The sequence below is a fragment of the Leucopleurus acutus genome, assembly GCF_964270905.1.
Source record: "Leucopleurus acutus genome assembly, chromosome: X".
NCBI classification, from domain to species: Eukaryota; Metazoa; Chordata; class Mammalia; order Artiodactyla; family Delphinidae; genus Leucopleurus; species Leucopleurus acutus.
In genome coordinates, this window is record NC_139148.1 from 19,942,487 (window position 1) to 19,955,383 (window position 12,897).

At 36.0% G+C, this 12,897-nt stretch overlaps 1 protein-coding gene across 5 annotated transcripts in view; it reads left to right on the forward strand.

Annotated features, from left to right (window-relative positions):
- Positions 1–6,807, forward strand: part of ZFX (zinc finger protein X-linked) — a 57,479-nt gene extending 50,672 nt beyond the window's left edge. For 3 of the 5 annotated variants that reach the window (XM_082864226.1, XM_082864228.1, XM_082864227.1), the window contains 2 exons: positions 309–449; positions 1,295–6,807. In XM_082864226.1, the coding sequence (XP_082720352.1) occupies positions 309–449; positions 1,295–2,478 (1,325 nt within the window). In that variant the 3' untranslated portion in view covers positions 2,479–6,807. The remainder of the gene's footprint in view (positions 1–308; positions 450–1,294) is intronic. The other 2 variants (XM_082864230.1, XM_082864229.1) reach the window with 2 other exon arrangements.
- The last annotated feature ends 6,090 nt before the right edge of the window (positions 6,808–12,897 follow it).

Below are 12,897 nucleotides of genomic sequence, written 5' to 3' on the forward strand. Positions count from 1 at the left end.
ACAGGCTTTCAAGCTGAAACTTTTCATCTTGATTATATGTGGCCCATGACTTTACAATTTTGGGAGACAACAAGGGAGTCCATGGCCATGGGGCAAAATGCTGACATGTGTTTTTTAGATTTGGAAGCTAGGCATTTCCTATGGTCTTGCCATAATAAATGTGGTCATAAAACCCATTACCTAGAATGGGGAATTTCTGTCATTCATGAGTATCATGGCTAACTTTCGTTGTTATAGTTAATAAAGAGTCCCTAATTCTTTATAATTTATAATACTGTATAATTTTGTTTTTTAATGCGCATTGTTAGGTAATAATTCTGATGGAATTGAAAACCGGAATGGCACTGCAAGTGCCCTCTTGCACATAGATGAGTCTGCTGGGCTTGGCAGACTGGCTAAACAAAAACCAAAGAAAAGGAGAAGACCTGATTCCAGGCAGTACCAAACAGGTGAGGGCACATGAGTTCCACAGCGCAGCGTGCTTTGCGAGCTCTCAGATGAAACTCTAGTATGTATCCCCAAAGGTGTTGTGATGACATTTTAGCTGCTAGACCACATAGAGCTTTTGTGTATTGAATTTGAAAATATAATTTTAAGAATTCAGTGATATTCATGAATGATTTCCTTGGATTAAAAAAAGAAAAAAGGGGGAGCGGGTAAAACATGGATGAAAAAATTCAAAACTCGGGTGATTTTTATGTGGATATGAGAAGAAATCCCTCAAAGATGTTGGAAGCGTTAACTTTTTTTAAAAACCAAATATATTTAAAGAATCTGATTATGTCAGCATAAAGCAGGAATACTTTACAGAGCAGCAAGGCAAGTACTTCAGTTCTTGTGACATATTCTTGTCTATTCTTGTATGCTGATTTGCATATTAAAATTCTGTAGACATATTTAAATTGACATAAGTTATATTGTTAGAATAACCAAAGCAGAAACTGTGATTATGAAACTTTGTTTTTATCAATAATTTCCCACCAATTTCTCAGTTGATACAGCTGCAGTCACTAGTTGGTAGAAGTTACATATATATTCATTTATTTTTTTTTAAACTGGAGGGAGTGAGGTTGGTACAGTCATACTGAATGGAGTTTCCAGACCAGGTTCTCTTTTTGATGAGGCTGCTGTATCTCTTATGTTGAAAAATTGTAAAAGGAATGATGCTAAGTAGCAAATAGCCTAACATAGGAGTATTTGCCCAATAATGTTCAGAACACATGCTTTAAATTCTTGAAGAAACCAAAACAGAACTTGGTTTGATCACTCATGCTCCTTTCTTTTCCTTCCTTAGCAATAATTATTGGCCCTGATGGACATCCCTTGACTGTCTATCCTTGCATGATTTGTGGGAAAAAGTTTAAGTCGAGAGGTTTTTTGAAAAGGCACATGAAAAACCATCCTGAACACCTTACCAAGAAGAAGTACCGCTGTACTGACTGTGATTACACTACCAACAAGAAGATAAGTTTACACAACCACCTGGAGAGCCACAAGCTGACCAGCAAGGCAGAGAAGGCCATCGAATGCGACGAATGTGGGAAGCATTTCTCTCACGCTGGGGCTTTGTTTACTCACAAAATGGTGCATAAGGAAAAAGGAGCCAACAAAATGCACAAGTGTAAATTCTGTGAATATGAGACAGCTGAACAAGGGTTGTTGAATCGCCACCTTTTGGCAGTCCACAGCAAGAACTTTCCTCATATATGTGTGGAGTGCGGTAAAGGTTTTCGTCACCCGTCAGAGCTCAAAAAGCACATGCGAATCCATACTGGGGAGAAGCCGTACCAATGCCAGTACTGCGAATATAGGTCTGCAGACTCTTCTAACTTGAAAACGCATGTAAAAACTAAGCATAGTAAAGAGATGCCATTCAAGTGTGACATTTGTCTTCTGACTTTCTCAGATACCAAAGAGGTGCAGCAACATGCTCTTATCCACCAAGAAAGCAAAACACACCAGTGTTTGCATTGCGACCACAAGAGTTCGAACTCAAGCGATTTGAAACGACACATAATTTCAGTTCACACAAAGGACTACCCCCATAAGTGTGATATGTGTGATAAAGGCTTTCACAGGCCTTCAGAACTGAAGAAACATGTGGCTGCCCACAAGGGTAAAAAAATGCACCAGTGTAGACATTGTGACTTTAAGATTGCAGATCCATTCGTTCTAAGTCGCCATATTCTCTCAGTTCACACAAAAGATCTTCCATTTAGGTGTAAGAGATGTAGAAAGGGATTTAGGCAACAGAATGAGCTTAAAAAGCATATGAAGACGCACAGTGGTAGAAAAGTATATCAGTGTGAGTACTGTGAGTATAGCACTACAGATGCCTCAGGCTTTAAACGGCACGTTATCTCCATTCATACGAAAGACTATCCCCACCGTTGTGAGTACTGCAAGAAAGGGTTCCGAAGACCTTCAGAAAAGAACCAGCACATAATGCGACATCATAAAGAAGTTGGCCTGCCCTAACAATACTTCTACAGACTTTTGTAGAGATGTTGGCCTTGAAGCAGAAAATTCATTTTAAAGCCACAGTCTCGTTCACATACAATACTGTATATTGATTTATGCTGTGTACAAATAGAATTATTGCTTCTAGTTGACTTTTTTTTTTTACCATTTGTTCAGTAGTGTGTTCTGAATTCTATTCAGTTTGTTTAATAAATGGGGAAAAGCAGCAGCAAGCAAGTTGCAGCAACAAGCAAGTTGCAGCAACAAGCAAGTTGCAGCAGCAAGCTTTTAATAAAGTAATCCCTGATTCTATACTGAGTTTTTCTATCTTAGAAGTTTTATATTTATTTAAATATTTACCTTGCTTACGTTGATGGTACTCTTCTAAGACCATTTAACTTAAGGTAATTTTAGATTGGTAACTCTGAAAGTACTCATGTTGACTTATTTTTTTTTCCCATAAATTTCTCACAATAAAATCGTCAGAGACATCTACTAATATAAATGGGAGATTTTATGGTCAGGTCTAATTATCCTAACATGGGAGTCATTTACTCATCTTGTTTTAATATTTTCAGACCACATGACAATGAAAGTTTCCATTTGAGCTTTTGTGTCCCTGGCATCGCTGAGTAAAGAGCAGTGGCTGGGTTTGTGTTTACCTTTCGTTTTGTTCAGACAAAATATACTTTTGGGGGTGCTTTCTTTGGAGTATTTACATCTTCTGTCAGCATAGCAAACTTTTAGAAAACTTTATTGAAAAATTTTGCTTGATCCTGTTGTATTTTGTCTTTGCTGCTTTGTGTTGGAATGGTTGTGTGCTACAGATGAGACTTAATGAGGACTGCATTTGGAATCTCCTAGAGGTAATTCGTGGCTTGTAGGATCTTTTGCAACTTTATATATGTAAATGTACCCTGACTTATGTATATGCACATATATATAATGTGTATCTGTGTGTATTGCTTATTTTACATATTTATACACACAACCCCAAGTAGTAGTTGTTGAAAATCTATAATGAAAAGTATTAAATTTACAATAACATGAAAGATGCAGGGATGCATGAGAGAGCATTTTGTAAATCATGCTCTTTGGAGAGACTACTCAGGTGAAGAATTAGAAGGAAAATAAGGACACTAGTATTTTTAAAGAGTAAAGGTATTTTCTTTTAAATATCTTTGGTAACTGAAAAATAGAAGTTAAGATGTTTCTAGATAGAATGTTTTCATATAACTTCAGCTCCATGCCTTTATATTTTTCAGAAAAGCTAATGAGAATCCAGACATAACTCCCTCAGTTCTCTCTGAGAAGCCCATGAAGGGATTCTGTGTCCCCAAGTGAGGGGACTAAGGAAGTAGTTGCTCCATGTACCACAGAATGGGTGCTAATTCCGACTTACACTGGGCAAGTTCAGCCTGCTCTGTTACTTCTTCGTTACAGCTGGCAACCTTTCAAAACCTTAACACTCAAGCTGGCTTTGATTAGAAGATAAAGGTGTGTGTTTTAAGTGCATGAGGAAAATCTGAGGCCTTATTTGGAACGTCACCAAGTCTTTCACAGTTTCGTTTTTCTTTGAAAGTTAACACTTTTTAACAGAGAGTTCTGAATCAGAGTCATAAATTCATAAAGTGAACTTGGTTAGTTAGAATTTGGTTATGTTAAGATGAATCTTGGAGAACTGAAAACAGGTTTTGGGATCCCTTAAATTGGCTATCGGCACATGAGTATCTGGTACATCATGGGAGATTTTGGAGTTTTCTCCCCACTTGTGCTGCCTTGCCAGTTCATCATGGTGTTCCATCCCCTTTGTGCTATTAGGTTTTTAGCTTTCATCTTTCTCTTTGCTGTTGATATTTGTATGCAAGAGTTATATTTATAGGGTGAGAAATCTAATATTTGGTGTGTGGCAAGCCTCTGAAGTGCTAGGTTGATTTAGTCCAGTTCTGAATCAAGTGCTTTAGGCTGGTATAACTCCATCCTGAATGCCAGTCAAAGCCAAGGCATAGGGAATGCCTGTGCCCTCTTGGCCCCCGTAATGTGCTTTTTTTTTTTTTTAGAGTAACTTAACCATCGTGTGATTCATTGCCCTGCAGTACTATTGAAAGCTCTGTCTGTTTTTTTGTGAGAACCTTTAAAATCTCCCTTAATTTTTATTTTTCCCAGAAATAATGTAAAAGAAAACAATTAAACGAAATTGGAAATTTATTGATTTTAAAACATCCGTAAAAATTAATACAGAAAATATCAATTGGTCATGTATATTTTTTTAAATAAACTGAAAGATAAAGAACACAACAATTTACACACTTTATATTTCTCTTACATGGTCTGGAATCATACACAGTTCTTTTCTTTAAAGCACAATATTGAAACCTTTAAAAGGTATTTAAGGGTTTGGTCAAGTGAATATGGTAAGGTGTATTTGTCTGTATAAAGAGAAAAAAAACAGTAGTCATTGTTATGAACTGACATTAGTTACAACCTAGTTTTAATTCTTAAAACAATTTTGATTAGCAAAGCTAAAAAAAAATGGTTGTTTCAGTTAAATGTTTTAAAGAGGTACAGATTTTTACAAGGACATAATATAAGTTATTGTTCTGTAGAAATATCCTTAAATATTGTATGTCCCTCCCTCTGTACACTTTGTAAAAAAGGTAAAATACATAAAAAGAAAATCATATAGGGATGTGTGACATTATTGTAATTGTGTACTTGAGAATAACGTGCAAAAATAAAAATCAGAATATTTTCCTGTTAATGTTTAGTCTATTTGATACCAGTACTAAGTTAATGCTTTTTCTTAAGAAAAAAATATGTACAGTTTTTGTAAACCTAATAAACATCAAAAGCAGTGGATTATTTTCATTTCCCCATTTCTTAATTCCTTATATGCAGCAGTGGAATGCGAAATGCTTGATCGCTTTGAATTTTGTGACTTGGATTTAAATACTAATAATATTTCAGTGCTGCGAATTTGCAAGTAACATTTCAGAGAAGTTAAGAGGTGATTGGTGAGTCCTTTGATGAGCATGTCCTTGAAATTCATTTTTTCTTTTATCTTCATAAAGGATTTGTTTTATTAGCATCTCTAATTCCCCTGAGATAAATTTTCCCATGCATAAAGTGGTTTTTGAGAGCACTTATTTCAGCATCAGTCCACAGCCCAGCCCCACAGCAGAAGCCCTGCCCTAGAGTTACCCCTTTGTGCCCAGTTTGGAGGGCTTTAGTAGATGCTAACATACTAGAGAATGATCATTGTTATAATAAAAATTGGAAGTTAGGTAAAAGTTATCAGGACTCAGAAGAAAATAAGGAAATAGATTTGAGTCATCTTTGATTTTTAAAGATGAGATCCTGCAGTTATTTAACTGTTGGAACAAGTGTTTCCCTAATAGTTGAAACACTAAATAATCAAAATTTGAGGTAAACGATCAAGAAAACATGGTGAATGTCACTGTCCAGAGCCATAAAGAAGGCAAAACCACACCATGCTGAAAAACTTAATTGTAGTAAAACACCTGACAGATAACATCTTGCTGGTCTGTGATGCCAACCAGTCAGATAGTGTACGCTCAGTACTCTGGGAATCTCAGTATTAACAATTTCCTTTATTTCTCACAAATTCTAGGATTCATGGAAGGAAAAGCTTGACCAGTTGAAATCTTGAAAGGGCGATAGTTCAGGGCAGTGGTTTTCAAAGCCTGGCAGCAGCGGCAGCATTATAATCACCTGGACTTTGTTAAAGATGCAAATTCTCAGCCCCACCTCAGACTCACTGAATCAGAAACTGGGTGTGGGACCCAGTGATCTGCGTCTTTACACCTCCTCCAAGTGACTCTGATGCATGCTTAAGTTTGGGAAGCGCTGTTTTAGAGCACTTGAGGAACTTAAAAAATTACTGGTGCATTCATTTTGTGTAGTAGACAAGACACACATACACACACACACACGCACCCAAACCCCAGAAGGAAGCAGTGATGGTGAAATGGGACTCAGTTTATACCTTCACTTTCATATCACTTTAGTCCTTTTGAAATGTGAGCCTGTCAGCCAATACATATATCTTTTAGTACACATGTAAATAGCCTGTATGTATTTCATAAATCTTGTATGACCTCCCCAAAGTTACATTCCCCAAAGGTAAATAGAATTCGGAGGAAGATTCACCAAGTAAAAAAGAAGGACTGAAAAGTGTGTGTTGAATTGGCCCAACATTACTTAAGTAATTCATATCTGAAAAACTATTTTGCCACATTCTGCAGCTGTTTAGATAAGGTCAAAATTAAGTTTGCCCTTTTGGATTTTGTTTTATCTTTTGTGTATGTATTGTTTGCCTTTTTCATAAAACAGTTCTTGGATTTGTTATATATTGTTCCTGTTATTTTTGACATCTTTGCTATTGTAAATAAATTCCTATTTTGTTTTAAGTTACCCTAGTGGAGTGTTGGCTATAGACAAGGCATACACACACACACACATACATGGACATGAGGCTTAAATCACACAGTTAATAAATCCCCAACACGGTATAAACTGGAAGTGATGTGACCACTTCAGTAGTTCAGCACTTCTAGCACCAATGAAAGTATCACTGTTGCACGTAGATATAGCATCTGCACCTGCTCGGACTTTAAAATCATTTTAATGGCCCCTGAGATGGAAATTCTTAGTCAACCAAGTTTGAAGTCAAAGTAAAAAATCAAGAATTATTTTCCTTTACTTGGTTTTTCCTATTCTCTTGGTCTCTTGTGTTACTTGTGTTGCTGATATTGGTGAACACAAGGGATTTGGCGTTGTAGTGACGTGCTGGTGTTGTAAAGCCACTAGGATAGTTGGCTACAGAAAACGTGCATAGGACTTTTAGATGGCGTTTATTCATTCATGATGTGAACTACCACAGAAATATCTAAACACATTGATGAAAACGGAATAGTTAACTAGACCTATATTATTTTACTTTTCAAGAGAGGCCAATTTCTGCTTTTCCTTCATGCTTGTGTTTGGCTTTAACTGCAGAGCCCATTTCCTTTTGCCTGAACTTTGAAATAAGGGGAGGTATTCCAAAGCCATCTGATGGGGTTTGGAAGGTTCTAATCACATCCGTCCTCCTCTCTGGTTTCTAACCACATTGAAAATAGACATAAGAAGAAACCACCCACTGGGTGTGTGACTTCATATAGTAAAGCTGGATTGAGAGACCCAGAGGCCGAATTTCCCTAGGAGGGAAATGGATTTCCAGTCTAGGCCCTGACTGATGCAGCCAGTCACAAAGGTGTGGGGCCCACCTTACCCTCTGTGAGCTATAGAGAGACTGCTTGGTCTCCTACCAGAGAAGTGGAGCAAACGGGATCGAAGGGTTGCAGCATCCTCCCCAGCCCTCCCGGGGGAGGCAGAGGAGAGGTCCCTTATGCCGTTCTCATTAAAAAAAAAAAAAAAAAAAAAGGGTTAGTCCGATTCTGGGTTACCCTCTGGCATTGGCCCACTAGCAGAGGTCTTTACCTTTGGCCTTGCATATTCGTCTGTTTTCCTCCTCTCGAGGTGGTGGTTGTGACAGGCTTTCAAAGGTGCAGTTCCTGTTTCTCCCAGGGTAGTATGCTTCAGTTTTTCTTCAGAAAAAGCAACTTCTAAAGGGCAAATTTATTTAACTATACAAAGATGGAAATCTTGCAAGTTATTTTTATTGCATATTTTCATAACAAAATTTGGAAAAATGATGATCCGCGACGCCACTTTGCTTTATTAAGGGGCTTGTTCATCTCTGTTCTCTCCCAATCTTAGTCCATACACATAAATCTTCTATGTGTCTTGTAACCACAGCATTGATTCTATTCTATGTTCAGCAATTTTCAAACATCAAGTATTTCTGAAACTGTTGTTTGACTTAAAATTTTTTTTAATTCACATTCTTTTTGGAGAGAATATGGAAAGTTCAGGATGATACAGAGAAGAAAGTAAAATGCCTTCCCCTCTTATCCCATTACCCAGAACATTATTATCCTTTAAAAAATATCTTGACTGAGTTTTATTAGATTTTTCAGTTGTAAAATACGTTATTGTAACATGCTGTACAATACAAAATAAGTATAAAGACAACTTAATGATCTCATCCCTACACTTCCTTCAAGCTGACTTCCTTGAGGTAATCATAGTTAACAGACTGTATGCCTTCCCTTCATGCTCATACAAAACTGTACAAAGATAGATACGTAAAGAGAGCAAGAGGACGTTTGGAGGAATGTAAATTTTTTTGACAAAAATGAGATTATGCATCTTTGCAAGTCACTTAATATATCATATTCATCCCTTTGGGAAAGTAGACCAAGCTCTATCTCTTTAATAGGTGAAAAACTTGGCCAGAGATTGTACCCATCATAATATAGTCAACCTAGATACTGTTAGAGAAGAGAAAAATCTATTGATCTTTATATACTTTCCATGGACCCAGCTACTTTACCACGTAATCTTCCCAATTCTAATTCGCTTTAGTAGTCTTTTGAATTTCTGTGTGTGCAGTCATATTGCAAAAAGATGTCAATTATTTCCATTTTCTATTTTAGGTTAGCTAGAACTTCTAAAACAATGCTGAATAGTATATATTATAGCAGGCATTTCTGTTACTCCTGCTTTTTTTTCCCTTTTTAAAATTTTTAAATTAAGATAATTGACATATTACATTGTATTAGTTTTAACTCCTGCTTTTAATGGCAATATTTCAGCACTTAACCGCTTAGTATAATGTTGGTTTTGGAAAAGTAGTGTTTACCAAGGTTAGTTTCCTTCCACTATTATTTTACTTAGAGATTTTATTAGGAATGACTAATGTTATCAAATGTCTTTTAGCGACCTATTGATATAATTACTTGATTTTGTTGATGTAATGAAGTATACTGAATTACATGGATGGGTTTTCTAAAGTTAAACCATATTTGCATTTCCAGGATAAAATCATGCTACTTAGGTAATTTTTATTGTTCTTTAAATATATATATATGTATGTGTGTGTGTGTGTATATATATATATATATATATTTATTTATTTATTTGGCTGTGCCAGGTCTTGGTTGTGGCATGTAGGATCTAGTTCCCTGACCAGAGATCGAACCTGGGCCCCCTGCACTGGGAGCACGGAGTCTTATCCACTGGACCACCAGGGAAATCCCAGTTCTTTAAATATATTGTTGCTTAAATAGACTAATATTTTATTTAGAATTTTTGTATCTATGTTCATAATTCTGGTGTTCTCTTGTTTTGTACAAGGTTTGACTATCAATGTAAAGCTAAGTCCATAAGATAAACTTGGAAACTTTTCCATAATCTGGAATGGTTTAAAAACCAGGGGCATTAAAAAAAAAAGAATTAAAAAAAAAACCAGAGGCATTATCTGACTTTTGAGGATTAGATAGAACTCAGTTGTGAAAGCGTTCGGGTCTGATGCCTCTTTGTAAATGGTAAGTTTTTACTTTAACGACCTCTTCTACACTAATTGGTCCACCAGCTTTCCTTCTTAAATAAATTTTCGTATCTATATTTCCCTTGGAAATCATCCATTTCTTCTAGTCAAACATTAATGTGCATTCACGTCACCTAGGGGAGGTTGTGAAAATGCTAATTCTGATTCCGTGGGCTTGATGTGGGGTCCAAGATACTGCATTTCTTGCAAGCTCCCTGGAGATGGTGTTGCTGGTTCATGGACCATATGGTCCAAGCCCTCTAAGAATTCAGTGGTTTTTAATTTTGATCGAACATCAGAATCACGTGAGGCAGCCTTTGACCTACCCAGTGCCCAGGCCACAGCCCAGACCAACTAAATTAGAATCTCTGGGAGGGACTTAGGCATCAGTAATTTTCCAAGTTGCCCAAGTGATGACAATGTGTGGCCAAGGTTGAGAACCACTTTTCTAGATTTTCTATTTATTGCCATAACGATGCACAAAATGTTCTCGTAATTATTTTATTCTCTTGCATTTCTGGTGATACCTCCTTTCTCATCCTGAATGTTGTATATTTTTTCTCTCAGTTTTCTTTAAACAGGCTTCCATAGGTTTGGCTGTTTCATAGATAATATCAAAGAAACAGCTCTTAATTTTATTTATTCTTTATATTTTTTGGTTTTGTATTTAATCAATTTCCTCTTGCATTGTTATTAATTTTTTCCTATTTTCTTGTTTATTTTGTTATCTAGTTAAAATGTCTTATGTTTCATACTTCATTTATTGTCATTTCTTTTCAAACGAACTCCTTGAAAGCTGCATTTCCTCTGGTGTACAATCTTAGCTATGTCCATTACATATGAATTTTTCTTTTTCATAGCTTTCTAGATAGTTCTACATATCACTTTTTATTTCTTCTTTACAATAGTGTTTAACTTCCGAGTAGTAAAAGTTTTTTTATTAATCTCTTTAGTGTTGATCTCTAGTTTTATTGGTTTGGGTTCATAGTATAGCCTGTATATCCTCTACATTTTTTGGAATTTTATAGTTTTCTTTTTGGACAAGGCATAATAAGATTTTTTTGGGGGGGAATAGAATACAGGCATATTAGTATAATGTATATTTTTCCATTACTGATATAAATTTATAGATAAAATTGAGCTTATAGATTATATTTTCAAATCTCTATTCTTGCTACTTTTTGACTACCTGATTTTTATTATTTATTTTGAATTTTATTTTATTCATTTGTTTTTTATACAGCAGGTTCTTATTAGTTATCTATTTTATACATACTAGTGTATACATGTCAATCCCAATCTCCCAATTCATCCCACCACCACCCCTGCTGCTTCCCCCCCTTGGTGTCCATGCATTTGTTCTCTACATCTGTATCTCTGTTGCTGCCTTGCAAACCAGTTCAACTGTACCATTTTTCTAGATACCACATATATGCATTAATATACGATATTTGTTTTTCTCTTTCTGACTTCACTCTGTATGACAGTCACTAGGTCTATCCACGTCTCTACAAATGACCCAGTTTCATTCCTTTTTATGGCTGAGTAATATTCCATTGTATATATGCGCCACATCTTCTTTATCCATTCATTCGTCAGTGGGCATTTAGGTTGCTTCCATGACCTGGCTACTGTAAATAGTGCTGCAGTGAACATTGGGGTGCATGTGTCTTTGTGAGTTATGGTTTTCTCTGGGTATATGCCCAGTAGTGGGATTGCTGGGTCATGTGGTAATTCTCTTTTTAGTTTTTTAAGGAACCTACATACTGTTCTCCATAGTGGCTGTATCAATTTACATTCCCACCAACAGTGCAAGAGGGTTCCCTTTTCTCCACACCCTCTCCAGCATTTGCTGTTTGTAGATTTTCTGATGCTGCCCATTCTAACTGGTGTGAGGTGATACCTCATTGTAGTTTTGATTTGCATTTCTCTAATAATTAGTGATGTTGAGCAGCTTTTCATGTGCCTCTTGGCCATCAGTATATCTTCTTTGGATTTTTCTTTCAGTGACCTGCTTATTTATATCCTTTTTAAATTTCTGAAAAAATATTAAAATCTCCCATCATATTGGTGTTTTATTCAGTTTCCTTGTATTTCAAGTTTTGCATTACGTATTTGGCATCTGTAGATTTTTGTTACATAGATATATGACATTTCTTCATGACTGTACAGAGCATCAATTTTTGTCCTCTTTAACGTTTGATCTTGAATTCTGTTTTGTCTGATACGTGTTTCCTATTTCAAAAACCCTTTTTTATTGCTTATATTACAAATCCTCAGTCACGCTATCATAATCTATTTATATGTAAGTGTACATTGCAGGATTCATTGCTACTGTTGTTTCTTATTCATCTTTCCCCATTTGACATCTCTGTGCTGAATAAATTGTCGTTTGATTGACACATACCAAATGTTTGTTCCCTCATGTCTGGTATGTGGGTGTATTATATTCTTTCTGAGGCCTTGACTACCCCAAAATATCTACTTTTGCCTTCCCAACTAAGAGAAATGCTATCTTAGTTGGGAGGTATAAACTTTTGGTCACAGTCCCTTAGTTGGGAGGTATAAACTTTTCACAGTTAGTAGATGTTGTTTCACTGGTTCTCTTTTGTGTATGTTGCCTCTTCCTTTGTTTCCTAAAGTTTATATGGTTTTTTAAAAATCTGTGGAATTCAGAAATGTCATTACAATATATATATCTATATCTATTTCTATATAGTTGTGTGTGTGTGTGTGTGTGTGTGGTGTTTTAATCATGTCTGGAAGTTATTTATTGAGCCTTTTCTTGCTGATGGGTCAAGTCTTTCTTTAGCTGAAGGAAATTTCCATATATTATGTGTGTAATTATTACTTCTCTGACTGGCATTTTGCTTCTGTGAGTATTCGTATCTTTCACATATAAGATCTTCTGGATTTGTCTTATGGTCATAAAATGGCGCCTAGAAGAAAGAATCTCTTTAATTCCACATCCCACCATGTGATTA